We start from the raw sequence: 26,900 nt of genomic DNA, 5'->3' as shown, positions 1-26,900 counted from the left end.
ACTCGCATTTGTCAGCGTTAATGTTAGTCCTGCTTGTTCCAGCTGCAGGCATACCTCACTTAGGGCACTGTCATGTGCTTCATCGGACCAACTAAACACCATGATGTCGTCGCTGTAGTTTAGACTGTTCTTTACAGGCCTGATTATCTGCCTTATTGTTTCTTGAAATATCTCCGCAGCTGATGATATGCCGAAACTCAGTAGCTTGTACCGGAACAGGCCCATGTGTGTGGAGAACGTGGTGATGTATCTTGATTGCTCGCCGAGCTCCAGTTCACGGTACCCTTTGCACAGGTCCGGCTTCGAGAATTGGCATGCTCCAGTGAGACAGCTTATCATGTCGTTTAGGTGTGGCCCAGGGTGTCATTCTCCTTCAGTGGCTGTGTTCGGTATCCTCATGTCCACGCATATGCGGATCTTTGAGGTGTTCTTCTTTGGAACCGCCACTAAGGGAGACACCCAGGGAGTCAGCCCTTCTGCAGGCTCAATGATTTGTTGTGCCAGAAGACTCTGTATTTCCTCTTCAGCCTGAGGTTGTAGGTGTATGGGCACTCGTCGGTGATGCTGCGCCACGGGTTTGACTGCCTCATTGATGTGCAATGTTAATGGTTTCCCTTTTAGCCTTCCTAGGCCTGGCAGTATGGCTGGATGTTCTTGTAGAATGTTTTGTTTCTCTGACATGGGGTATGTCATGGCTAGGAGGGCCATTACCTGCACCGTGACATTGCTCAGTAGGCATGGTGCCGGGATGTTTCCCGTAGCACATGTATCTCTTCTCTGCATGACCGGTCCTTGTACATTAGTGTTTCTATGAACCTCCCCATGTTTTCCACCAGCTTCTTCGAGCCCCAGGTGAAAACATCGACGGTCGATGGTGATGGTGGCGGTCTTATCTTCATCTTCTCGTACTCCCACGTGCACATGATGTTGCACGTGGCCCCACTATCAAGCACGAAGCGTGTCCTGTGGCATCCTACTTCAATCTCCACCGTTGCTGTTTTATTTATTTGTTGCTTCTCCACAGCGTTGATGTGGTCTTGCCTTCGTTCTTCCTTAGGTGCATCTGACATCAAATACAGCCGTCCCGCCCTTTCTGACGTGACTGTTCCTCCTGATTCACCTGAGGAGCTGCAATTTGCCGTCTTCATATGCCTGGCATGCCTGCTCGTTACTGCTCACGGTCTTGCAGGTCTTCCCCGGTCATTTGTAAACTGTCTACTCATGCAGGCACGCGCAAAGTGATTGTCTCTGTTGCATTTTATGCATTTCAGGCCCATTGCCGGGCACGCACCGGCGTGTGGGAAGTCAAGGCCACACCGGTAGCACGTTCTATCTTGTCTCTTCCTATAGATCACTACACATATAGTCGCGAGATTGCCCGACGGTCAAGCCCATGTGTCAAGAGGTATGGCAATCACCCTTGCAGTTGTGGCTCAGCCTTTCCCCCGGGCCCACATATCCCCAAGCCTGTAATGTTCTGCTGGCCCTGGAAGAATAACAGAGCACCATTGTTGTATAGATCAGAAAGCCGATCTAGTTGGAAATTACAGTGCCGACACAGTAAATAGGTGATAGGAGCTTGCCGCTCCCCCTTTCTATGTATGCTGTAGTAAGGGCTGAATCTACAAGTCATTCACCCTCCAAGTGACTAATGACTGTAATTAGGCTGACCAAAGCCCCTCAATGTGTACTATTTTTAGTGATAAGAGGATGGTGAGACAGCTAAAGCAGTTTATTGACCCTGCCTAAAAATCCCATTAGGACAAAACAACGACAATCACACGTGGTTAGAGAAATATATCTGATGCACATTGGAAAAACATTCAGTTTGTGAGAGTAGACTATTTATATCTGCATCTTTTTATAGGTTGGCATGCTTGCTTCTGTTTGTGTGCAGGTCTAAGTTCATCATAAAAGCATAAAAGATTCTGCTGAATATCAGCTTTACACTTACCTCACTATCGAATAAATGATCGTTTGACATCAAAATATCTATTGAATTTTCTTCTTTTACTATCACAGGAGGCTGAAAAGCAATAATAAAATATAAAACCACTTATGTTAAGGACATTTTAGTAATGATAAACCATTGCAGGTTAGAGACATGGCCCTTACTCCAAAGATCACATGCATCAATGTAGGCAACTGCGAATCCATAATTGCGATTATTAAGGAATCGCAATTATGGAATTGCAATGACCTATTCATGTAGGTTTCGCAAAAATATTAGTGTATCCTACATATTCCTTAATTGTGAATTGCAAATTGTGATTTGCAACTAAGTAATAGCCTGGAGGCCCATAGGAATTAATGGGAATTACATGCACAATTTGCGAGCACCAAATAGGTACACGCATGTTGTGCATGCAATTTCACAATACAAGGGGGCCAAAAGGCCACCCTGATGCACCCCTGAAATTGGCATGTGGCCACATGTTGCGCACACACATGCCCCACAGGCATATGTGTGCGCAACTTGACACTTTGGAAAATGCACTTTGGTGCATTTTTCTGAGTTTTCACAAATTACCATCAACCTAAAATTGATAGTAATTTGAGATTCTAAATTGCGAAATCGCAATTATGAAGAGCATCATGCATTGCATTTAGGGAATCGCAATTTGCGATTCCCTAAATGCATTTGCAATTTAGGTAATCACAAAATTTGAAACATTTCATTTGGGTTGATGCATCCCAAATGCAAAAATACCACTCCCAAAGGGGCGGATTCGCAGCGACCAGTATTCTTCAATGATGCATGTGCCCCTAAGTGATTTAATAATTTGTTGTTATTTTTTCCTATGTAAGAACACTTGATAAAAACGTTCCACTATGGCTTTTGGAACAACACAGCTTATTTGTGTCAAAAACTCAGAGAACAAGTAGCTGATATATCCCTATGAAAAGCTAAAGTGTTCAAATAAATGCATTCAAGCTTTGACAATATGACACATTTTCTGATGTGTAGACGCATACTGTTCAAGAGGACGAAAGAGCAACACTGACCTCTGCTTTATGACCCCAGCAATACACAAGAGCTACTCTAAAGGTAACACAAATAATTGTAAAGGGAGTTTGTAATCCCTCATTACACCTAGTTCCCCTTTCCCACACTTTTAGCCAGAGTAAATCGCATAATATTGGGATTTGCTGAACTTGGCTATCAATTCAACTTAAAGAAATCTAATATAGCTTTTCTAAGTGTCCTTTTCCTCGGCTATGAACTTACACACAAGGGCAAGAGTTGTGGGGCTAATTTTTCGAAGAAGTGTACACAATTGCAACCTCCAAATACATTAAGGAAATGACTGTCCTCATTAGGATTTCTCAATTTTGGCAGAACTTACATTTCTGATTACGCACAAGCTATAGTAGCTATTTCTGGGGAGAACTGATTAGGCCTCATCATATGACTAAAATGATCAAGTTACTACCGAAATGTCTTTGCCTTCTGTTGATCTGGGGAGGATTAAACTGTTGCTTACCGGAGTGCTCAAGGCCAGTATGGGCAGCCTCTCCAATAGGAACCATGGTCTGTGTGAGGTCCCCATGGACCTGTATAAGAACATTCCAGAGCTCCGACACATTGTACCTTTCTGCTATTATACCGATTTTTAGGTCTCGGCCTCCGTCGCACTGCGTAGGCAGTGGGCGGAGTTCGAGATTTTTTGGTTTGGCTACAGTGGGGCTTGAACCCGCCCCTCTTCTCTATTGGCTGGCTTCCAAAACGGAGGCCAGCCATTGGAGGAGAGGGGCATCACTCTGTTCAAGCCCCGTCTTTTTGCGATTCGGGGGCCATGGAAGCATTCAAGTGACTGGACGTTTTCACTGCCTCCTCTCCACAAATGCGGGCTGACAGCACAGGGGGACTTCTGCAGCTCAGAGATTACTGTGGGGAGGAGGACACGCTTGCAGCGGTGTGAGAGGGCCCCAGCCTTTACTTCCCTTAAAAGTGCAAGAGGGCAGGAATGACAACAAACGTATCCAAAGGGGGCGGCTCGAGGAGCCAAGTGCGTTTACTTACAAGAAGATTCAGTGGCAGACCTGGCCTGGGCAGGGAAACAAGGCCTGCCTGACCGCATCCTTAGCACCAAGAACCAGGACAGGAGGGGACAGGGGGATTCTGGAGGTATTAAAAACAATCTCTATATTAGGAATAACAGGAAACATTGCCCCATGCTTAGAAAATGGCACGCAGGATGGGGTGGTTCTGGACAGATTGGCACAGAATTTTGAGCCATGGCACACACAGGAATAACAAAGAAGGCAGGTGGTGTGTGGCTCTCCGTGTGAGGGTGGCTCTCTGAGTGAGTGTGTGTGTGTGGCTCTCTGTGTGAGTGTGTGTGGGGCTCTGTGTGAGTGTGTGTGGGGCTCTGTGTGAGTGTGTGTGGGGCACTGTGTGAGTGTGTGTGGGGCTCTGTGTGTGTGTGGGGGGCTCTGTGTGTGTGTATGTGTGTGGCTCTGTGTGGGGCTCTGTGTGGGTGTGTCGGTGGCTCTGTGTGTATGTGTGTGTGTGTGTGTGTCTCTTTGTGTGGGGGGGTCTGTGTGTGTGTGGGGGGCTCTGTGTGTGTGGGTGTGTGTGTGGCTCTGTGTGTGGGGGGCTCTGTGTGAGTGTGTGTGGGGGGCTCTGTGTGTGTGGGTGGGGGAAGCTCTGTGTGTGTGTGTGGGGGGCTCTGTGTGTATCTTTTTTTGTAGGTGGCTCTATTTGCGGGTGGCTCTGTGTGTGTAGGGGGCACTGTGTGGGTGGCTTTGTGTGTGTGGCTCTGTATGTGTGTGTGTGGGTGGCTTTGTGTGTGTGGCTCTGTGTGTGGGTACAAATGCAATAGGTCTCGCATTTGCAAGAGATTAAGCTATTGGCATTGTAAATGACAATGCCATTTATTTATATGTTTTAAAAACAAAAATATAAATAAAAATAATGTTACGAGCAATGCCAATAGCTCTAACTTTAACAATGCCGAGACCATTGCATTGTAAATGCTTGTTTTTAAATGGGATCAAGTGGATCCTCGTTGTTTAAGTCTATTTTCTAGCTAAATTACCCTGTGAAATTGTTGTAGACGATTTCTTTTGGTAGGCTTCAAGGCTTGGCTAGAGAGGATAGAATTGCCTCCTACATTCAGCTGGATTACAGTGAGGTCCTCGATCTTAACCTTTTCTTGCTATGTGAGCAGCCCCGCCCCGGCTTACGGTAAAGGAAAGCAGGATAACTTTTCAAGTTAACGCCCTCAGTTTCAGAAAAAGAAAGATGCTGCGTTAACCGCAAGGTAGGCCACAGATAGTCAGAACACAGCTTCGGAACCTGACATGGGCTTTAACACTGCTCGGCAGCTGAGGCTACAATAGTGCTGCAAGCACTGTGTCCGTATCTGAAGGCGACAGCGGAAACCGCTGACACTAGAGTGACTCCCCCTGACAGACTATATGATATAGTTCTTTTAATAGAAGGTAACATACAATATTTCACTGTAACCAAACCTGATCGGTCGTACTGCCTAGTTTTGGAATATCGGCATTTAAACTCTCATTGTCATACATGTGCGTACATGTGCGGTACAAAACACCCACAGTTCTGCACTCATGGATAGTCTTGTGCGTAAAAGGTTTAAAACCACACTAGATATTTCCAATGGCTTTTTTAGTCATAACCTGTCCTCTCTTAGTAGTCAATGGACAGCGTTCACTTGTGGCAGGAAACAAAATAATTTAAAAGATTTGCCATAGGCTATAAAAACAGCCCAGGTGTCTTTGCTGCACGTGTCGTCTTTTTTTTAGACGGCATTGACCCTGATGCGTACTCATACTTGATGATATTTATCTCACGGACAATGAATTATGGCTGCATCTCTGTCGCGTTGACCGCATCATAGTTATGTTTGCTGACTTTGGTTACAAATTTAACTTTGCAAAAGGACATGCGGTCAAGCCACCTGCGTCAGTAAGGGCGTCAGCACAGTGTCAGTTCTGCATTTTTCAGGTATATTAGATCTATCACTGTAATTAGAAGCCAGAACTCTTCTGCTGTGACCATCACATGCGTGGGTTCTCCGGCCGGCCGTATTTCTGACTTGGGACGTCAAAGCCTCTCTCAGGTGGTAACTCCCAAAGCTAGATAATATTTTTGCCTTTTTAAATCATCTGACTATGCTTGGAATTTTTCATCCACACCCAATTCCTTATATTTTAGGTTTCTTTAAGTGATTAGGACTTGTATGGCTAGTCTCCCTAGTTAGGCAGTCTCTAGGCAATGGATTTTATAAAATGTGTTCTGTATTCTCTAACTAATTTCAATTGTACCTTTTAAAGATCCTAGTCCCTTCATTCGTGGGTCTCTTTATAATGTTAAAATATCTGCATGGGTAATTTTCTTCCGAAAAGCTTGTTTCTAGGTGCCATATTTTCATAGAATGTATTCTGTGCTTTTTTAAATACCTAATTGATTTAAAAATGTCTTTTAATAGATCCTTATTCCAGCTTGCCTTATAAAAGTTTGAGCATTTGTCATCTAGCATTTATGCTTGACAGAGTGAAGTCAGATTTTCATAATGGTTTTGCTTAGTTACATGAAATAATATGCATTTATTGATATACTGGTGATTTAACAAATAAAAGTTCCACTTCAAATGTGATCTTTGTCATCTCATATCTTTCTTCCTTGTCCTCAGTGAAGAGTTGCTGCGGGGTAGTTTGTGGCTTGTGACCACAGGTGACCACACCCTAAAGGGGCTTCTAATTTCCCCTGTAACACATCGACAAAGAGCTATGCTGATCTGGGATGTGATTCACTTCACCCAACTTTGGAGGTATGGGGTTCCCCATTTTAACCTAGAGATCTTGTATTATTATAAAAGCTAGCTCCTAGCAAGGGGAGGGTGGTACACAAGGTGCTATGGAACGGGTTCCACTATCATTATAATATTATTTCTCCCTTTGTATTTTATGGAATTGTAACAATGCTGATTGTATTGATTGTAAGCATCTTTTTACTTATGTTGGCAAAGATACTGCATCCTAGAGCACGTAGTTAAAATAAACATTTTAAACTATCCAGTGTCTCTGATTACTCACGTTGTGGAATTAAATGAGAATAAAAACGCCAGAGTGTTTTTGATTCCCACTATTTCTGAGAGGTTCCTAAGTCGCTTGTTCGGGGTTATCTAATCATTGGTAGCTTCGATGTAGCCCGGAAAATGAATGAGACACTGATGCTAGTTGGATTGGGGTTCTGGATACTGAGGAGGGTTTTTGTACACCACAATATACTAGGGTCCTGGTTTCTGCGCATAGTTCTGTGCATGAGCAGAATCCCCGCAACATGTCAACCTCAACTAACAGCTTGATGGAGGGAATGCTTGAATTAATCTTAGTGGTCACTCAGTGTGGAATCCATTCCATCAGTTTTCACCAACTACGCTACTTCAGGCAGATAACTGTCATATGAAAGCCAGCTTTGGCCTCCTCCAACAGGAACAGGTCAGACTAAAATGCCAGAACAGATTCCCTCCATCCCATACCAGTTTCAGCCTACATATGTTTTGTTAGTGAAGTTCATTTTGGTTCCTATGGCACAGAGACTGTAGGACCGTTGTCTGGGTATAGCTGTCACACACAGGGTGTCTACTAAAACCCTCTAGATATAAACCGGACATATGCAAATCAGCCTCGAACCTCTCCAAAAGGAAAAGTCTAGTTAGTCCATACTGCTAGATCAGGATCTCTACAGATGGGAACACAACCAATCTCAGACCTGTTTCTGCCAAGGTGGAATGGTGGGCAAAGAAATGATGGACTGGATTGCCGTCCAGATATCTATTAAAAAGATAAAAAGATGCAAAGGGTATCTGGGCTAAGGCCACATGTGACGAAGTTGCTGAGCCTAAAAGATAAAGTGAGGTCTGAGTCCACACTGTTCAACAAAAAGAAGGGAATTGGCAAGATCACACATGGAAGGGAAGGGTAGTCCATATGAAGCATGTATGTCTGCATATTACTACCATGCAAAGATATGAAAACAAAAAACTATGAAATTCATCAATATAGCTTACTGAGCTAACTATAACTTGTGCCCAAGCCATGCACTGTATTTGATCTCACATATTGCATCCCTCATGGCATAGCAAATACCATTACTGATAAAATCTCTAATACCATTATTGATGAAATCGCAGATGACATGATACAATCATTGTGGCACCATCATTCTACAGGGTAGGTGGACTTGAAGTCATTCAACATGCTACATTTTGTGGGCACTTTTCTATTCACCTTAATGGGATCACCGTTACTCTCTTATAAGCTTCACGTTACCAGGAATTTCAAAATCAAGATGTTGACAGGTTTACATTTGCCACTGTAATGACACTTTCTGTCAGGCACTATGGACAACACTCCGTAGTGTAATAAAAATACACTATGCACATTTCTGAGATTAACATGTTACAGAACATTACAGCCATGCTTATAACAGCAGTATGAGATAAACCACCTCTAAGCAGGGTGCCCCTACATTCTACATTATTCAATTAATTGCAATGTCTCAAAATCTTAAGTGAAGTTCTAGCAAAGACATGTACAGTGAATACAATATGTCTATACCACTGTATTCTGAATTTTTATTATGTGCATGTGCTTAGCTATCCACTTTTGATTAATATAATGTCAACAGAAGCTTTGGCCATTCTCAAAGAGATTTTAGATTTGAGTTTGGCTTTAAGCCACAACCTACTTTCAAACATACCTCTGACGTCTACATTAGATGCATTCTGCCTTTACCCTATTTAACATGGAGTACTATTATGTTAGTGCCATATAGCACCATACAGTTTTTAAAATATACAATTAAGCTTGTGACCAAGGCCAAGGCTATTTTGATGCTATATACTCACACACATACACTCAGTAACTGTATAAATATATAAATAAATTAATATATATATATATATATATATATATAAATAAATATATATATATATATATATATATATATATAATTTTTTTTCACTGAAAAAACCATAGGTTTCAGGCCCTATATAGTTAGGAATTAGCATTTAAAAAACCTTTAAAATTCACTCAAAAAACTATATGTTTTAGGGGTGTTATAGTTAGCTGGACGTTTCACTCTTACAACACCATTTAAATTGCTCCTATATAGTTAGTTGTACTAACTATATTTCGCGCACCCGCAATCCACTGCTGATGATGTCACATATTACATCATTCATGACATGGTCAGTGACATCACTGATGACATCTCAAATGAATCACTGATGACATCACTGATGACATCATCAAGTGAATGTGGTTTGCTTCTTTATTTAAATATGCATTATATATATAGCAATTTGCATTGAACAATGAGTGGATATATAAAAATAAACATTTGGATGGAGGATTTAGTAGTAGTGTAATTGACTGTTTACGTGACCAATTTATAGTGTCTCACTAAATATAGTGGATAGTGACTAAACTGTTTGAATATCTGTATCACTTTGTCAGTTGTTGTGTAAACTGGTTCTCCAGTTGGTTACTAGCTATGTGAAAGTCTATATTAGTTATTGATTAGTTAACTAAGTATTTGTATGGGAGAGTGAATGTGTGTGTGGTTCGGTGGGGGGTGTTTGACTGCCCAAAGATGTGTGAATAGTTGATTCACTAGATATATGAAGTTAAAACTACATGTTCTAACAGTTGTTTGGGTGAGTGAATATCTTTATGGGTGTGGTGATGAGCAAAGATATTTCTCAGTGGTACATGTCCAACAAACTAGTAAAATAAGAGCCAGTGTATGTGTCAGTTGTTGTATATAAATAAGTATACCTAAGACTCAATGATTGTGTGAGTGACTGTATGGATAACTTTATACTTGTAATAATGATTTTATAATTCACTAAGTATGACTTACTATCTAAATGAATAGATGAAGTTGTGTTTTTATAAGTGTGTAGCTAAGTAAATATGTAAGTATGATCCATTGTTTGCATAAGTGAGTAGGATGACTTCATATGTGAATAGGATGTGTGCTGGTGTGTAATGTCGATTTAGGTGTATAATTATTTTTGATAGTGTTCTATTGTTCATTGACATTTGACAGCATGTATGAGTGAATCTACAGGTAAGTGATTAGATGTGTGTATACATCTATGAATCACTGTGTGGGTTTTTAGATACTTGTATTGCTGTAACAATGGATTCAAATATGATACTCTGTATTTTACAAAGAGTGATGAAAGATTTTACTAGTGTATGAAAAGGTGTATGTGATTGTCACGTGGATGATGTCATCAGTGATGTCATCAGTGATGTCATTTGAGATGTCATCAGTGATGTCACCGACCATGTCATGAATGATGTAATAAGTGACATCATCAGCAGTGGATTGCGGGGGCGGGAAAATAGTTAGTACAACTAACTATATAGGAGCAATTTCAATGGTTTTGTATGAGTGAAATGTACAGCTAACTATAATACCCCTAAAACGTATAGTTTTTTGAGTGAATTTTAAAGGTTTTTTAAATGCTAATTCCTAACTATATAGGGCCTGAAACCTATGGTTTTTCAGTGAATTTCAAAGGTTTTTTAAATCCTAATTCCTAACTATATAAGGCCTGAAACCTATAGTTTTTTCAGTGAATTTGCAAGGTTTTTAAATGCTAATTCCTAACTATATAAGGCCTGAAACCTATGTTTTTTCAGTGAATTTCAAAGGTTTTTTTAATGCTAATTCCTAACTATATAAGACCTGAAAGCCCACCAGGAATCTCCAGTATGCGCCAGGGGGCAAACTAGCCCACCTGGAACCTCCAGTATGCGCCAGGGGGATGCATTGCAGAGGTGTAATGAGGCTATGCCCCTTGTTACACCTCTCTGCAACGCAGCGCCCTGGCACGTTTTTCAGAGGGGGAACAAATTCCCCTTGCATACTGGGGGTCCCTGGAGGCCAACTAGCTCACCAGGAGCCTACAGTATGCGCCAGGGGGCTGCATTGTAGAGAGGTGTAATGAGGCCACACCCTTTTTTACACCTATCTGCAACGCAGCCCCCGTGCATGTTTGAAGAGGGGGAACTAATTCCCCTTGCATACTGGGGGTCCCTGGGGGCCAACTAGCCCACCTGGAACCTCCAGTATGCGCCAGGGTGCTGCATTGCACAGAGGTGTAATGAGGCTATGCCCCTTTTTACACCTCTCTGCAACGCAGGCCACTGGCGCGTTTGCAGAGGGGGGACTAATTCCCCTTGCATACTGGGGGTCCCTGGGTCATATCTGCCCAAACGCCGATATTCCGAACGATTGAAAATGACTTTCCTTGAGAAACATTTGGATTTGGATTATCGTGTCCTATACTTTGGAATTTTTGAAAGACTGACTTTGAGGATGCTATAAATTTCTCAAGTCTGCCCGAATTGTGTGGGTAAAATTGGTACCTAGTCACTTTGAATAAGAATGTACTTACGTCTCATCTAACATTTGCAAGAAATATCTAGTTATATGACAACAGGATACCGGTATAACTTGAAGGAAATAAGAACGCCCTGAAGAAGTTCTGTTGTACAGAACGAAACGCGTCGGCTGGCTGTGGTACATAAACTTAAGGAAAATAACAGCATTTGAATATACACCAAGATTCAGCGCTTCATTAAGGACTCTAAGTGATATGATTTGATTGGACTTATTGTGCAAGTGGTGCTGTGCCAAACTTTGGAATATTCTCCACTACTCTCTACTACTCACTCTCTACTACTCCACTACTCTCTAATACTCACTCTCTACTACTCATTCTCTACTATTCTACTACTCTCTACTACTCACTCCCTCCTACTCACTATCTACTACTCTCTACTACTCACTCTCTACTACTCTCTACTCTCTACTACTCTCTACTCTCTACTACTCACTCTCTACTACTCTCTCTCTACTACTCACTCTCTACTACTCACTCTCTACTTCTCACTCTCTACTAATCTCTCTATACTACTCTCTACTACTCACTCTCTACTACTCACTCTACTACTCACTCTCTACTACTCTCTACTACTCACTCTCTACTGCTCTCTCTCTACTACTCTCTACTACTCACTCTACTACTCACTCTCTACTACTCTCTACTATTCTCTCTCTCTGCTACTCACTCTCTACTACTCTCTACTACTCACTCTCTACTACTCTCTACTACTCACACTCTACTGCTCTCTACTACTCACTCTACTACTCACCCTCTACTACTCTCTACTATTCTCTCTCTGCTACTCACTCTGTACTACTCTCTACTACTCACTCTCTACTACTCTCTACTACTCACTCTTTACTACTCTCTACTACTCGCTCTCTACTGCTCTCGACTACTCACTTTACTACTTACTCTCTACTACTCTCTACTACTCACTCTCTGCTACTCACTCTCTACTACTCTCTACTACTCACTCTACTATTCACTCTACTACTCTCTACTACTCACTCTCTGCTACTCTCTCTACTGCTCTCTACTACTCTCTACTACTCCACTACTCTCTAAAACTCACTCTCTACTACTCATTCTCTACTACTCTACTACTCTCTACTACTCTCTCTCTACTACTCACTCCCTCCTACTCACTATATACTACTCTCTACTACTCACTCTCTACTACCCTCTACTCTCTACTACTCACTCTCTACTACTCTCTCTCAACTACTCACTCTTTACTACTCACTCTCTACTACTCTCTACTACTCACTCTCTACTACTCTCTCTATACTACGCTCTACTACTCACTCTCTACTACTCACTCTACTACTCACTCTCTACTACGCTCTACTACTCAATCTCTACTACTCTCTCTCTACTACTCTCTACTACTCACTCTACTACTCACTCTCTACTACTCTCTACTATTCTCTCTTTCTGCTACTCACTCTACTACTCTCTACTACTCACTCTCTACTACTCACTCTCTACTACTCTCTACTACTCACTCTTTACTACTCTCTACTACTCACTCTCTACTGCTCTCTACTACTCACTCTACTACTTACTCTCTACTACTCTCTACTACTCACACTCTACTACCTACTCTCTACTACTCTCTACTGCTCACTCTACTATTCACACTACTACTCTCTACTACTCACTCTCTGCTACTCTCTCTACTGCTCTCTACTACTCTCTACTACTCACTCTCTATTCTCTACCTCTCTACCTCTCTCTACTTCTCTCTCTACTAGTCTCTACCTCTCTACCTCTCTACCTCTACCTCTCTACCTCTACCTCTCTACCTCTACACCTCTACCTCTCTACCTCTCTCTACACGCACACATATACACATATATATATGCATATATATGCATATGCATTTATATATATGTATGTGTATATATATATATATATATATATATATATATATGTACATACATATATAAACATATATAATCTGCATATCTATATAAATACAAATATAAATGCATGCATACATATACATATATGCATACATATGCATGTTATTTACATGAAAGTTTTAAAAACACTAATAAAAGCAAAGCTAAAAAGCCACCTCATTACAAACAGAATGGCTTTAACTTAAACGAGGGCGAGATCTATTGCATTTTCAATGCTTGTTTACTTTGGTTCCATCAAGAAGGCATTCAGATGTGTCACACATTTGCCATAAATTCTGAATGTTAGCCCTCTAGTTGCTCATTAGATCACTGTAGTAAAGCTACTGCTCACCAGGGAAGTCTGCTGCTGGTCTTCAAAGTGCATGTTTCAGTCTGCATGTCAGAATTTTTTTAATGAAATAGAAGAGGATTTGAGAAGTCACTCAAAATGAGCCCTCATTTTTCTTTCTGAAGCACTAATCATACCTTCTATGGCAAAATGAGCCCCCTCATTTTGTTCCTTTTTAAATTAAATGTTTTCAGACTTACCACTTCATTCCAATCAAGATGGCTTCTGGTGTGCCATACTTTTGTCATAAGTAAGACTGTTAGCGCTCTAGATGTTCTTTAGAACACTCTGGGACATTCTGTCATTGGGCTATACTTGGGCTACATCTGGGTGATATTTGGGCTACATTTGGGCTCTTTTGTCTCTGGTGGCCATCTTGGGACACTGCATGCCAGAATTTTTTTTTTTAAGTTTGAAAAGCTTTATTGAGTTGAAGAAAACAATGTAAAACATCAGTACAATAGCACAAATAAAGAGCAATAGGAATTAAAATAATTGTGGAGAATAATGTGCCAATAAACAAGAAAGGCCCCAAAAGGGGAAAACGCTATACAAAGAAAAAATGCTTTTATAACTTTTCAGTTTGTGGGGAAGGAAGAGAGAAAGAAAGAGGGAAGAAAGGGGAAAATGGGGGAATGGAAGGGGAACAGCAATAGAAAAATATATGGTAAGAGAAAGAAAGAGGTATGAAATACAGAGAAGTTCACAGTAATAATAATAACAGTAATACTAAATATAACAATAACATGAGATCAAGAGGCACTTTTAGATAAAAAGTCTGTTAAAGGGGACCAAAGTAAATCACGTTTTATCAACAATGGAATAGAAGAAGCACATGCACGATCTAGTCTATGATGATGGCAGAGCAAATTCCACCAAGCATTATAAACCACGTTTGTAGTGTCTTTCCAATTACTTGTTATAATTTGAAAAGCGATAGCTATGCAAAGATCAATAAATTTACGAGTATGGAGTGGGACATCCCAAACTGGGGCCAAACCACCCAGAAATACAGAAGAAATAACAAAGGGAACATTAGTAGATAAAATCTTATTAAGTGTAGACCAAATGTGGGACCACATAAGTTGGACCTTAGGACAAAGAAAGAACATGTGAACAAAGTCACCAGGAGTGCATGAACAGGACCAACACTTCTTAGTGTCTAACAATTTAAATTTAAACAAGTCACAGGGAGTATAAAATAATCTATTATAAAAAAAATAAAGGGTTTGTGTGGTACTAGCGGAACGAGAGGTGAAATGAAGTTTGGACCAAATAGAGTCCCAGGTAAGTGAGGGGAAAGTTTGATTGAGGTCCGATTCCCAGATAATTTCAAGATTCGTTTTAGGCCTGTCAATAAAATAGCAGAGGCCTTAAGGGGAACCTGAAAGTTAGGTGGAGAGGCAAGGAGGGGAGGTGAAGAGGATGAAGGAGTGTTGTGTAGGATAACAGTGGATAGTTTGGGCAGAAGTTCATGAAAGTGTATGCAGTATTTGTTAGAGATACCGAAGGAGTCACGAAGTGCTGGAAAGGTTAATAAGGAATTGTCAGAAATAAGATGGCGGTAAGTGAGAATTCCTTTGTCAATCCATCCCTTCCAAAGGAGCGCACGATTACGTAATTTAAGAGATTTATTATACCAAAGTGAGGTATTCATATGAAGAGTAGGTGGTACAGAGAATGAACGAAAAAGGGCGAGTGTTAAAGCTTTGGAGTGTTTGAAAATAGGAGAAAGTAGTTTAGGAGGTGGTTGAGTGAGATTGGAGGCAATAAGGAAGGAGAAGGGGTGAAGTTGAGCCAATTCCAGAGAGCTCCAAGCCGTAGTAGGAGGAGACGAGGTATCAAGAAAAGGCCAAATTTGCTTGAGAGTAAAAGCAGAATGAAAGCGTGAGATATTGGGGAAGTTGACACCACCAAGATGTTTAGGTTGTTGAAGACGGAGGAGAGAGACTCTAGCCTTACGCTTATTCCACAGGAATTTGGAAAAAAGACTATGAAAAAAAAAAGCTACTGCTCACCATGGAAGTCTGCTGCTGGTATTCAAAGTGCATGTTTCAGTCTGCATGTCAGAATTTTTTAATGAAATAGAAGAGGATTTGAGAAGTCACTCAAAATGTGCCCTAATTTTTCTGCAGCACTAATCATACTTTCTATGGCAAAATATACCCCCTCATTTTGTTCCTTTTTTAAATTAAATGTTTTAAGAGTTACCACTTTATTACAATCAAGATGGCTTCAGGTGTGCCATACCTTTGTAAAAAGTAGGACTGTTAGCACTCTAGTTGTTCTTTAGAACACTCTAGGAGGCTGCAGTAGAACACAAAGGAATCAACTGACAGTCTCTGTCCTTGTTGTATGTCATGTTTTACTGAGAATGTCAGACTTCATTCTCACATGACTGAGAAAGATAATGTGAATTTACAGAAAATATGCTTTCAGTTGGGGGGCGCTAGAGGGCACACTGCGGAATGGCTGGCTGAACTGTCGGCTCCGCCGGACGGACGCGACCATAACGGCCCTTTCGCCCCTTTCATCTGCCGTTACCGCGGAGCAAAGGACAGCGTCCGGTGTCGGAATGTAAAGCCGACACGATGGTGTAGCCTTTGTGGCTGTCCACGAGCCACACAGCGAGAAAACAGCGGAAAAGCGGAGCACCGCCGGAGTGAACTCAAAATGGCCGCGCCTGGCGTTTACCGGCTTCGAGACGGAACATCGCCTGCCGGGCGCTGGGGACTGCCACGCGACGGTGGCAAGGCGAACTGGTGTTGCTGAATGGGCTGCGGGACCGCGGGACAGCGGTTATCGGTGACTGAGGCAGAATACGGAGGCTTTAGCGATGCGTTCCACCAAATTCAAGATGGCGGAGGCGCTGGAACTTATAAGACCGGCGACCTTGACTGCCCTCAGAGCAGGCGAAACGGAGCCTCAGCGCAAAGAGGAATATCAGCAGACTTCGGTGTAAACACACACGAGGTGAGCCTGCCCAGCGATAGACTCTGTGGGAAACGAACCGCTGCCCCCCTGAATAGCGCGCCAACAGCTCTAAGCGCTCAGGGAAGGTGCGTTGTGCGCTAATGTCACTGAAGCACGTGGCGATTCCCCTGATGCAGTAAAGACTTGCAAAGCACTCCACTGCCAGTCCGCACCTGGCAATATAGCGCAACACTGCGTGTCTCCGCTAAGGATTCTGCCATTAGATAGCCATCAGATAGATAGCAACATCAAAAACGCTCCTGGCCGCCACCAACGTCGATGAGCAGACGTACCCCGAGGTGGGGGGCTCAGACACCAGCGAGGCACGGTACGCAGACAGCCAGCAGCCCGAAAACGACTGGGCACACCTCGCCTCTGTCACAGGGGACCATGGGGAAGCCGGAGAAACAACAGTCCAAGCTCCCCTTTGAAACGAGGAAACAGCCCAAAAATGTGACGACCACCCCTGAAGTTGACGGCGACGGAGACATGACGGAAGGGTCGGCCATGGAGTCAGTGCTCCGCGCAATCCAGCAGAGTTTGCAGGAAATGAACGGAAAACTAGACAATGTGATGCAGAGGGTGGACAATATGGCGGCCAAAATAGAGAAACACGACGAGCGGATCGTGGAGGCATAACAGAGGATTTCTAAAGTGGAAGACGAGCATAAAACCACGTCGAAGGTGTGCGGAGGTCTGGAGAAAACAGTGGAGATCCTTCACGCTAAGGTGGAGGACCAGGAAGCTAGGTCCAGGCGGAACAACCTCCGAATTTCGGGCCTGCCGGAATGCACCAACACAGGGAAGATGGAAACTTATGTCGAAACACTCCTGAAAGACATATTTGGCGCCGACAAACTATCCTCGGTGTTTCTGATCGAAAGGGCTCATCGCTCACTGGCGCCTGTACCAAAACCGGGGGCTACCCCAAGAATGATCATAGCACGCACACTTAACTACAGGGACAGAGACACGGTCCTTTGGCTCGCCAGAGACATGGGCAAAAAAAGAAACTACGGGACCTGGGTCTCGAGTACGCAATGCTGTACCCTGCAAAACTCAAGATCACGAAGATGGGCAAACCGGTGATTTTGCCGACGGTACAGGCGGCGCATGACTTTCTCAAACAGCAAGAGAAGCGACGAAAGGCGCAGGACAGAGCGGAACCGACGAGCGATGTGGAATGACGAGTGGTGCGGACATGATACCTCGATACCCCCGGAGCAGCTAAGGGACTCCACTGGGCCCCAGGATGCTGTGGCTAGCAAAAGTTGGCCTACCCCGAGGCGCTCTGCCAGAGACTATGGGACTACGAAGACATGCAGAGCGGACTGGACATCTCAGCGGTAGGGCCTAGGATGGGCATCCGCGCAGTGAGTATTTGGAGGGCAGGTGGTCTCCGGAGGGCGTACAGAGGGACACCATGATCGGGAGGCTAACTTGCCCCCAGACAGTCAAATATGTACCGGGGGTGCGAACACTGGAAGGCCCTCGGGCCGGTCCTTATTGAAGACACTACCTTGAACTTCTACTGTCATGGGAGACTGGGATGTATCGAATTATGTTGTTTGGGGTTAATCGATGTCATACTCTTCCTTTTTGGTGGCAGATGGAGGGAGAAGGGTGAAATATCTTACACACGACATTGAAGCCGAAATAGGCGTCTGTCCACGTCCACTACGTGGATGGAGATGTGTGAACCTGGCAACACCCCCAAGCGGGTGCGCCCCACACTAAGTTTTCGACAGAGGGTACTGTTTGTTAAGGGATGGCTTTGGCAGTGTTCGGGTGCTAAAGTGGGTGGGGGGGAAGAGGGGGAACCGGGGTTGTCCGAATCACAAACTCTGTGTCTGAGAAGCATGGCGACCTCCTTGGCCATACATAACCATGCGGGTTGTTATTTCAACTCCACCGATTTGATGTGGATCACGCACCATACACTCCAATGTTCAGTGTCTCCACGGAACCGTAAAATGCGGTTACACCTCATGCGGTATATCCTGATGAGTACAAGTGACAATGTCGAGAGTTAATACATTAGCCCTTCTCACGTGGAATGTTAGAGGGCTAGGCAACCCGAAAAAGATCAGGCAGATGTTTGCTTACTTTGACAGGATGCGTGTGGATATAGTGTTTTTACAAGAAACACACCAGGCCACCACACACACACCTACATTGGGTAATAGATGGGCGGAATCGGTTACAAGCTCGAACTACTCAACCTACTCCAGAGGGGTCAGTATCCTAATACGTAAGGGGACACACTTTGCAATCACGAGCGTAAGCAGAGACACGGAGGGAAGAAGTGTTATGGTAGAGGGAAGGGTCAGGGGGCAGAGGGTCCTGTTGCTGAACACCTATGGCCCCAATGTAGATGACCCGGGGTTTTACAGAAAACTGTGGCAGACAATCACAGACAAACATGTAGACCACGTGCTGTGGGGGGGTGATTTTAATGTAACACTGCAAGACCAGTTAGACCGAGCTGCACATACTGCGGAACAACATGTCAATGCAAGGCACATGCTGGGTGACGCGATGGAAGACCTCCAACTGACTGACATATGGAGGGATGGTAACCCGGGGGCCACAGCTGCGACTCACATTAATGCTGCGAACAATAGCTGGGCGCGACTGGACTATTGGTTGGGTACACGGGAGATAATGACTTGGGTTAAACACATTTCACATCTGCCCAGGACACTGTCAGATCACAACCCAGTTTTGCTAAAACTTGCGGTCCCGCAGTATGAGCCGCCGCCCTTCACTTGGCCTTAAAAGACCAACTGTATGTCATCTCTATACACACAGCCATCGTAGACTACTTCGAAATAAACGGCCCGACAACGGACGACCCATGTCTTCTGTGAGAAGCGTTTAAGGCCATGATCAGGGGGGTATGCATAAGTACGTCCTCAGGTATATTGAAGGATATCCGGCAACAACTACGCACACGCGAAGAGGCCATACAGGGGCTGGAGCGAATACACACACACACAGGGGACACTAAGGTGCTGGGAGACATACAGACACTTCTGACTGAACACAGACAGTTCGCCTCTGACGAACTCAAATATGTCACTAAACGGGCGACAGCCAGGCGATATGGGGAGGGAGGCAGACCAGGCAAGGCGCTGGCAGACAAGATATGCTCGGGGAGGGCCCCTCAAAACATAACAGCCATCTGTAGAGCCACCGGGGAAAAGGTGAACAACGTTAAAGGGATTACAAAGGAATTCATGACACAATACGGCGCCCTGTACGCAGCACGCCCCTCGCCCACACGGGACGACTTGCTCGCTTATATGGAAGATGTGGAATTAGCGTGGCTGTCAGATGGCCACAGGGCATACTTAGCGAGGCCTGTCACGGTGGAGGAGGTTACTGATACTATCAAGCGATTGCCGAACAACAAAGCGCCGGGGCCAGATGGGTACGTTACAGAATTCTACAAAGAATATGCAGATCTGCTCGCGCCTCACTTGGTGAGGCTCTACGGGGCAGCACACGAGGCCCAGACCCTGCCAGACTCCATGCGAGAAGCCTTACTCATTGCGCTCTTAAAGCCGGGTAAGGAAGAAGATAAATGTGATTCGTATCGCCCCCGTCCCTATTAAATGTAGACACGAAAATAATCGCTAGTCTACTGGCAGACAGGCTAAAACCACTTATGCCCCTCTTAATAAGGCCAGACCAATCTGGATTTATACCTGACAGAGCCACCACACATAACACACGCACCCTGTTTGCCCTGGCGCACTACTTATCTCCCGACACGAAAGCAGTGGCAGTGTTACTTGATGCTGCCAAGGCGTTCGACACCATAGGATGGTCCTTCATTCAAGCGGTTCTGGTGCGCATGGGGTTTCCCCTGATGTTCCTTGGGTGGATCTCCATGTTATATACCAACCTGTCGGCACGCATCAGAATAAATAGACACATTTCGGAGCCTATACAGATATGCAGAGGCACTAGGCAGGGCTGCCCGCTCTCGCCGTTGCTCTTTGCATTAGTCCTGGAGCCGCTGGCCTGTAAAATCAGACAACACCATCACTACTCGGCCATACAGATGCCATCACGCCCCATACACATATCACTATATGCTGACGACATGGTGCTATATGTCAAGGACCCGGCACAAAACCTAAATCCGCTGATGCGGGAGTACATCAAGTTCGGGAGCCACTCCGGACTACAAATCAACTGGGACAAATCTCTCATCCTAGCACTGACGGACAGTACACGCCCTATACCCCTAGACTACCCACTCGAGTGGCAAGAAGAACCTACGAAATACTTAGGGGTGTGGTTTCACAGGGACCCAGAAGTAGTCATACGCACTAACTATGGGCGAGTCATAGCGGCCTTGGAGGATAAAATTAAACGATGGAATAAACTCCCATTATCCCTGGCAGACCGGACTGCCATTGTAAAAATGGTGCTCCTGCCCAAGTTCCTGTACTTATTTAATAACATCCCAATTAAGCCGGCGGCGGCAGTGTTCCGCAATATAAACACACTGGTGATTAGTTTGCTCTGGGCCGAGAAGCAAGCGAGAATGGAGTTGCACACTATGACACTCCCATATGCTAAGTGGGGCTTCAAGGTACCGGACTTCTATCTATACTACTTGTGCGCTCAGGCGCAATTCGCGCATTACTGGCACCACAAAGTACCCTTCTTGACACACGTGGCGGTGGAGGCAGGGGACACGGACCCGATACCACTAGCAAACATACTACTACACAAACGCCCCAGACTACATGAACGTGACATCAACACTGTGGACACTACCACGGAGGCCTGGAGACTGATGGGTAGGGCAGCTAACGCTCTGCCGCTGTATGCACCAGCACTTCCACTGGCACATCACCCGCATATCTCGGTTACACAAGAAAAGGTAGGCATGAATCTGCTGAAGTGGGCAGGCATAGATAAAATGGGTGACCTGTATCTAAATGGGGTCTTCCAAACGTTAGACAAAATGCAATACATCAGTAACCCGTCCATCCTATTCAGCTTTAATTACTATAGGCTACAGAGGGCACTTAAGGAACATTACCCAGCACACCCGGAGGAACCGACGCCGCTAGCACCGCTGCAGCTCCTACTCACTACACCCACGGCATCTCACCTGGTGTCTAAATTATACACAAGCTTGCAGGGCGCGATAGGGGGAAGCACTGACAAATCTAGAAACAGGTGGAGTGAGGGCTTGGTGACACCCCTCACTGAGGAGGAGTGGGCTTATGCGTGCATGCTAACCGACATGCTGACACCAAATGGAAATTTGAGAATCATTCATTACAAATATCTGCATCAGGTGTACTATACGCCTCAGAGACTGTACAAATATGGGTTGAAGGGGGACTCACAGTGCAACAGGTGTAAACAGGATGTGGCGGATTTCATGCATCTAGCTTGGCATTGTCGCAAGGTGGCGGGCTATTGGGAACAAGTGGTGCAAACGTTAAATGAAATGTTGGGCTCTTCCTTGCTATGTGATGCTAAACTTTGCCTCTTGGGTATTGAACCACAGTTGAGAGCGAGGAGGTGTAAGTTCTGCGCGGTAGCGCTGTTACTGGCCAAGAGGAGGGTGTCCCTACACTGGAACAGTAGAAGAGGTCCGGTGGTTAAAAGCTGGTTGGAAGATATGGCGTACTGCCACGATACTCTGACTACCTATGAGGAGGAGCTACCGATTAGGTCAAGGCCCAAGGACTATTGGGAGTACTTTCGACACTATTTATTGGAGCACGGGGCCGCAGAGGAGGTAAATGAAAACGACTAGAAAAGGTGCGTGGAGGGTGATTGACTGCTGTACACTAGAACCATGGTATGGATCAGGGGGAGGATGCTGTGACACAGATAATTCGTTGCTAATGGACACTTCTGAGTTAAGTTAGTGGATGGTTGAATTCAGTTACCTTTGGGAGAAAATGTTACCAAAAAAGTAAGAACCCTGACATGTTTACGAGCGAATATGGCACTTGATACTGGTACTGTGATTACACTGTAAGACGCCGCCGGTCCTTTGGATGTCGGCTGATGGGCCGTGTACATGACCAAGCGAGCCCGTTCGGGCACACAAAATTGCAGCCGGCCAGGAATGGTTGTAGGCGAATCACATGTAACGTATTTTCTTATGTGATGAGTGCAAATAAACATCTTACACCAAAAAAAATATATATATATATGCTTTCAGTTTAGCTTATAGATCCCCTTCCAAACCACTGTGGGAAAAGCATGAGATAATAGTTTTCTTTCAAACATGATTCATGATATCCCAGCAGAAGGCTTTTTCACATGGCAAAATCACCTTAGAACTCACCACATTTCCTAAAATGAGTATGGTACCATCAACAAATGATTTATAATGTAACTATTAACTACAATGCTTTTTAATGAGGTGCTATCATGTATATTGGTCCCAAGATGGCTGCCAACACTTTTTGGATGATGTGCTGACAGCCAATCAGATCTCACAATGAGATGTGTGTTTAGGCTCCGCCCAGATATATATGTGTTAATGAAGTTAATTTTCATAAAAACCACTGGAGCAATTTTCACCAAATATAGAAAAGGCACTTCTGCGTACCAGTCCCTACAATTTTGCAAAGTTTGGTGTAATTCCATTCAGCCGTTCGGGCTGTAGCCTTGTCTATTCGTCCTATGGAAATTAACATGGGGAAAACACGTTTTGGGACCCCCCTTTTTTCTCGGCCCCGCATGACGAATCCCCCCGAAACTTCCAGGGAAGAAGCGGAACGGAGCTGGCTTAAATTTTGGAAAATTACACGCAAATTCCTCAACCGGCGCCAAAGTTATTCCCAAAAGAATGTTGCGGATTTCCTATGGTAGCTAGGTCCTAACTATATATACCTACTGGCTATCGCCAGTAGGTAATATGTGTGTGTGTGTGTATATATATATATATACATATATGTATACATATATATATATATATATATATATATATATATATATACATATACATATATATATATATATATATATATATATATATATATATATATATATTTCACACAAAACAACCGCCACTCCTAGCAGCTTCACACGGACCACACCAGTAGTACTTGCAAAATGTCTTTATTCGGTGAGGAAACAGGCATTACGCGTTTCGGCTCCCTGAGTCTTAATCATATGCCAATAGTTGGTTCGCTACGATGGGTTCGTTAAGTTTTTTATATGTAACGTGACTTAAAAGACACTGAGGGCGGACAACAGTCCATACACATTTTAAAGAGGCAGTCAGGTTTTCATTGTTTGTATTGTTCTTCTTCACCATCTTCCGTTTCGCCAGAAGGTAGTACCGTGTTTTCACTCGGTTATTCAGTTAACCCCCAAATGGTGACACAATTTTCGGTTTCCTTTATCAGGCTTTTACAGTAATTTACACTCACATGAGGATGCGGGGACTACATATCCCATAATGCTCCAATACTGCCTCTTCATTTACTTTTCAATGTTCAGTGCCGATCTTGGCAAAACATCAGATTGCTTCGCTCTGTGCCGTGCAACATGCCATAAAGGAAAAGTTCTGTACCTCGGTCACAGTGCGCCGCATGTGAGTTTCACTACCATCGGAGTGACTCCCAGTTTCCAATCTTGCCTTTCAAGCAGTTCTTCCCAAGTACTCCGTGCATAGGAAAAATTCCATCTGCAAACCCTGGCTGGAAAACAGTCCATTCTCCAAGTTTGAGGGGGGCCTCTCGAAGGAGGCCTCTTCCATCTAAGCTTCGATAGCGTTCAGTGTTACAGCCGGTGGGGGCTCCTTAATAGCGCCAGCTCCTTCAACAAAGTTTTGGCAAGGGAGCGCCACTACCTCTCGGGTCGGGGTCCGTCTCAGGTGTGCCAAACACCTACTTTATTCCACACGAAACAACCGCCACTCCGAGCAGCTTCACACGGACCACACCAGTAGTACTTGCAAAATTTCTTTATTCAGTGAGGAAACAGGCATTACGCGTTTCGACTCCCTGAGTCTTAATCATATGCCAATAGTTGGGTCGCTACGATGGGTTTGTTCCGTTTTTTATATGTAACGTGACTTAAAAGACACTGAGGGCGGACAACAGTCCATACACATTTTAAAGAGGCAGTCAGGTTTTCATTGTTTGTATTGTTCTTCTTCACCATCTTCCGTTTCGCCAAAAGGTAGTACCGTGTTTTCACTCGGTTATTCAGTTAACCCCCAAATGGTGATACAATTTTCAGTTTCCTTTATCAGGATTTTACAGTAATTTACACTCTCATGAGGATGCGGGGACTACATATCCCATAATGCTCGAATACTGCCTCTTCATTTACTTTTCAATGTTCAGTGCCGATCTTGGCAAAACATCAGATTGCTTCGCTCGGTGCCGGTGCAACAGGCATGTGGGACTAGTGCCCAACTGATCTTAATGATTTCGACCAAATGAACTATGGAGGATTTCTACTTTTACGTTTCCTCAAATTCCATACTATTGACAACAAGAATTAAAGTAATGTTATAGTTAGGTGTGATAAAAAGATATATATATTTTTTAAATTTAGAAATTCACTGGAAAAAGCAAACGTTGAAGTGACATTATAGTTAGGTGAATATCTCAGTGACAACATTAACTTTTTGAACTAAAAGAAATACAGAAATTCACCAATTATATTTAACTTCCACCCCACCATGCACTGCTTATGACGGCACACATTTTATCAGTCATGCCATGATCTGTGACATCATTTAATGATGACATCTCAAATGGCATAACTGATGACATCAAAACCTTTTGTAACTTTTTGCAAGTGGATAATAAAGGAAATGTTTTTTTAATTATGTTTTTTGTAAATTCTGAGCTGATGGATGACAGTAAATCTCACATTGGATTCTGTCACTTTCGTTTCTGTCATTCGTATTTCAAATAAGTGCTTGCCTTGATAACGGCAACGACTTATTGTTTTGCTGCTGGATGTATATACAAAAATATATACCATTCTATCTGCTTACTTTCTATTGCCAACTTTATTATACATGTTTGCTAGAACCTCTATCCCAGGTTTTGAAGCAATGACTTGAGTTGAGAGCTACTAGGTTGCACCTCCTCCCAAAAGACTCATGGTGGGCTTTGCGTCTCTAAATGTTATTGCTGCGTTCCAATGGTTTATTAGTAACAGACACATGCCACATGAATATGTAGCATCAAAGCATGTATGGCCTTTTACCTAAAAGTAGCATCCATCACTTAGTCAAGCACTTTGATTTCCCATTGTCAGACACCTCCCCTAAGAAGGGAAATCTCCAAGAAAACTCATCCAGTGACCAAGTATCATTTGTGCCCAAAATAAAACTATACATTCTTGGATTTGACTTGAAAATACCATCCAAGACCTGGTCCATTCTCACATAAATAATGGCAATGTCCAGCTTAATGGCATTCACCAGACTCAACAGAAGAGCACCTTGAGTGCAGATGCTTGACTTAAAGTACAATGGTATCATTCCCAGCCTGAAGGAAGTGTGATAGGAATACTAATAGGCCTGCATCATAATGAAGACCTGATGCATCACCTCCAAGCTGGTAACAACTAACAACCAATGCCACCTAGCAGAAAAAAACAATACCTCACACAGAAAGAAAATGTCTGACTTAAAAACTAGAAGTGCAAAAAAGGAAAAGGCCAGAAGACAAAACGCGCATCTTTAAACAACCTATATCACAGACCATGTGAGATTACACCACTCATTAAATTCAAGAGGGAACTAAAAACCTAGGGCCCGATTTAGATTTTGGCAGACATGGTACTCTGTCGAAACAGTCCATCCACCAAGAGTCAGGCGGACCACCAGATTTACATGCTGCTGTTGGCATAAACTACTCTGCGTTGGCCCACCAGGAATAAAAATAAAAAACTGAGACCCATATCATGGGAGAAAACTTCTGTGGTGTTGGGTCATTCGTTTTTACTTTTCCAACGATAAACTGCCGCTTTAGGAGTTTATTTTTGGAAAAGTAAAAACTTTTAAAAGTTTGGTATAAGAGTTTATAATGAATGACAGGCACAGCACCTCCATGACGATGGTTCACACAAACCCATAGAGTTCATTGCAAGGCCGGTTGTGGCTATATATTTGGAGTGAGGAGTAAATGCAGGATGGCAGATTTAACGTTTTCTGCCATCCCTACTGCCTTTACTCTGTACATCAACATCTAACTCAGGCCCTTGCCTCTT

General features: G+C 43.6%; 1 protein-coding gene across 1 annotated transcript in view; it reads right to left on the bottom strand.

The window, feature by feature from the left end:
• The window catches only part of ADGB (androglobin), a 1,363,241-nt gene that overhangs the window by 1,271,139 nt on the left and 65,202 nt on the right, over positions 1-26,900 (bottom strand). The window contains exon 4 of the mRNA XM_086927423.1: positions 1,955-2,026. Within this exon, the coding sequence (XP_086783549.1) occupies positions 1,955-2,026 (72 nt within the window). The remainder of the gene's footprint in view (positions 1-1,954; positions 2,027-26,900) is intronic.

The sequence above is a fragment of the Lissotriton vulgaris genome, chromosome 6 (assembly GCF_964263255.1).
Source record: "Lissotriton vulgaris chromosome 6, aLisVul1.2, whole genome shotgun sequence".
NCBI classification, from domain to species: domain Eukaryota; kingdom Metazoa; phylum Chordata; class Amphibia; order Caudata; family Salamandridae; genus Lissotriton; species Lissotriton vulgaris.
Note: the sequence above shows the minus strand (reverse complement) of the source record. Positions and strands in the feature narration are given on the sequence as shown.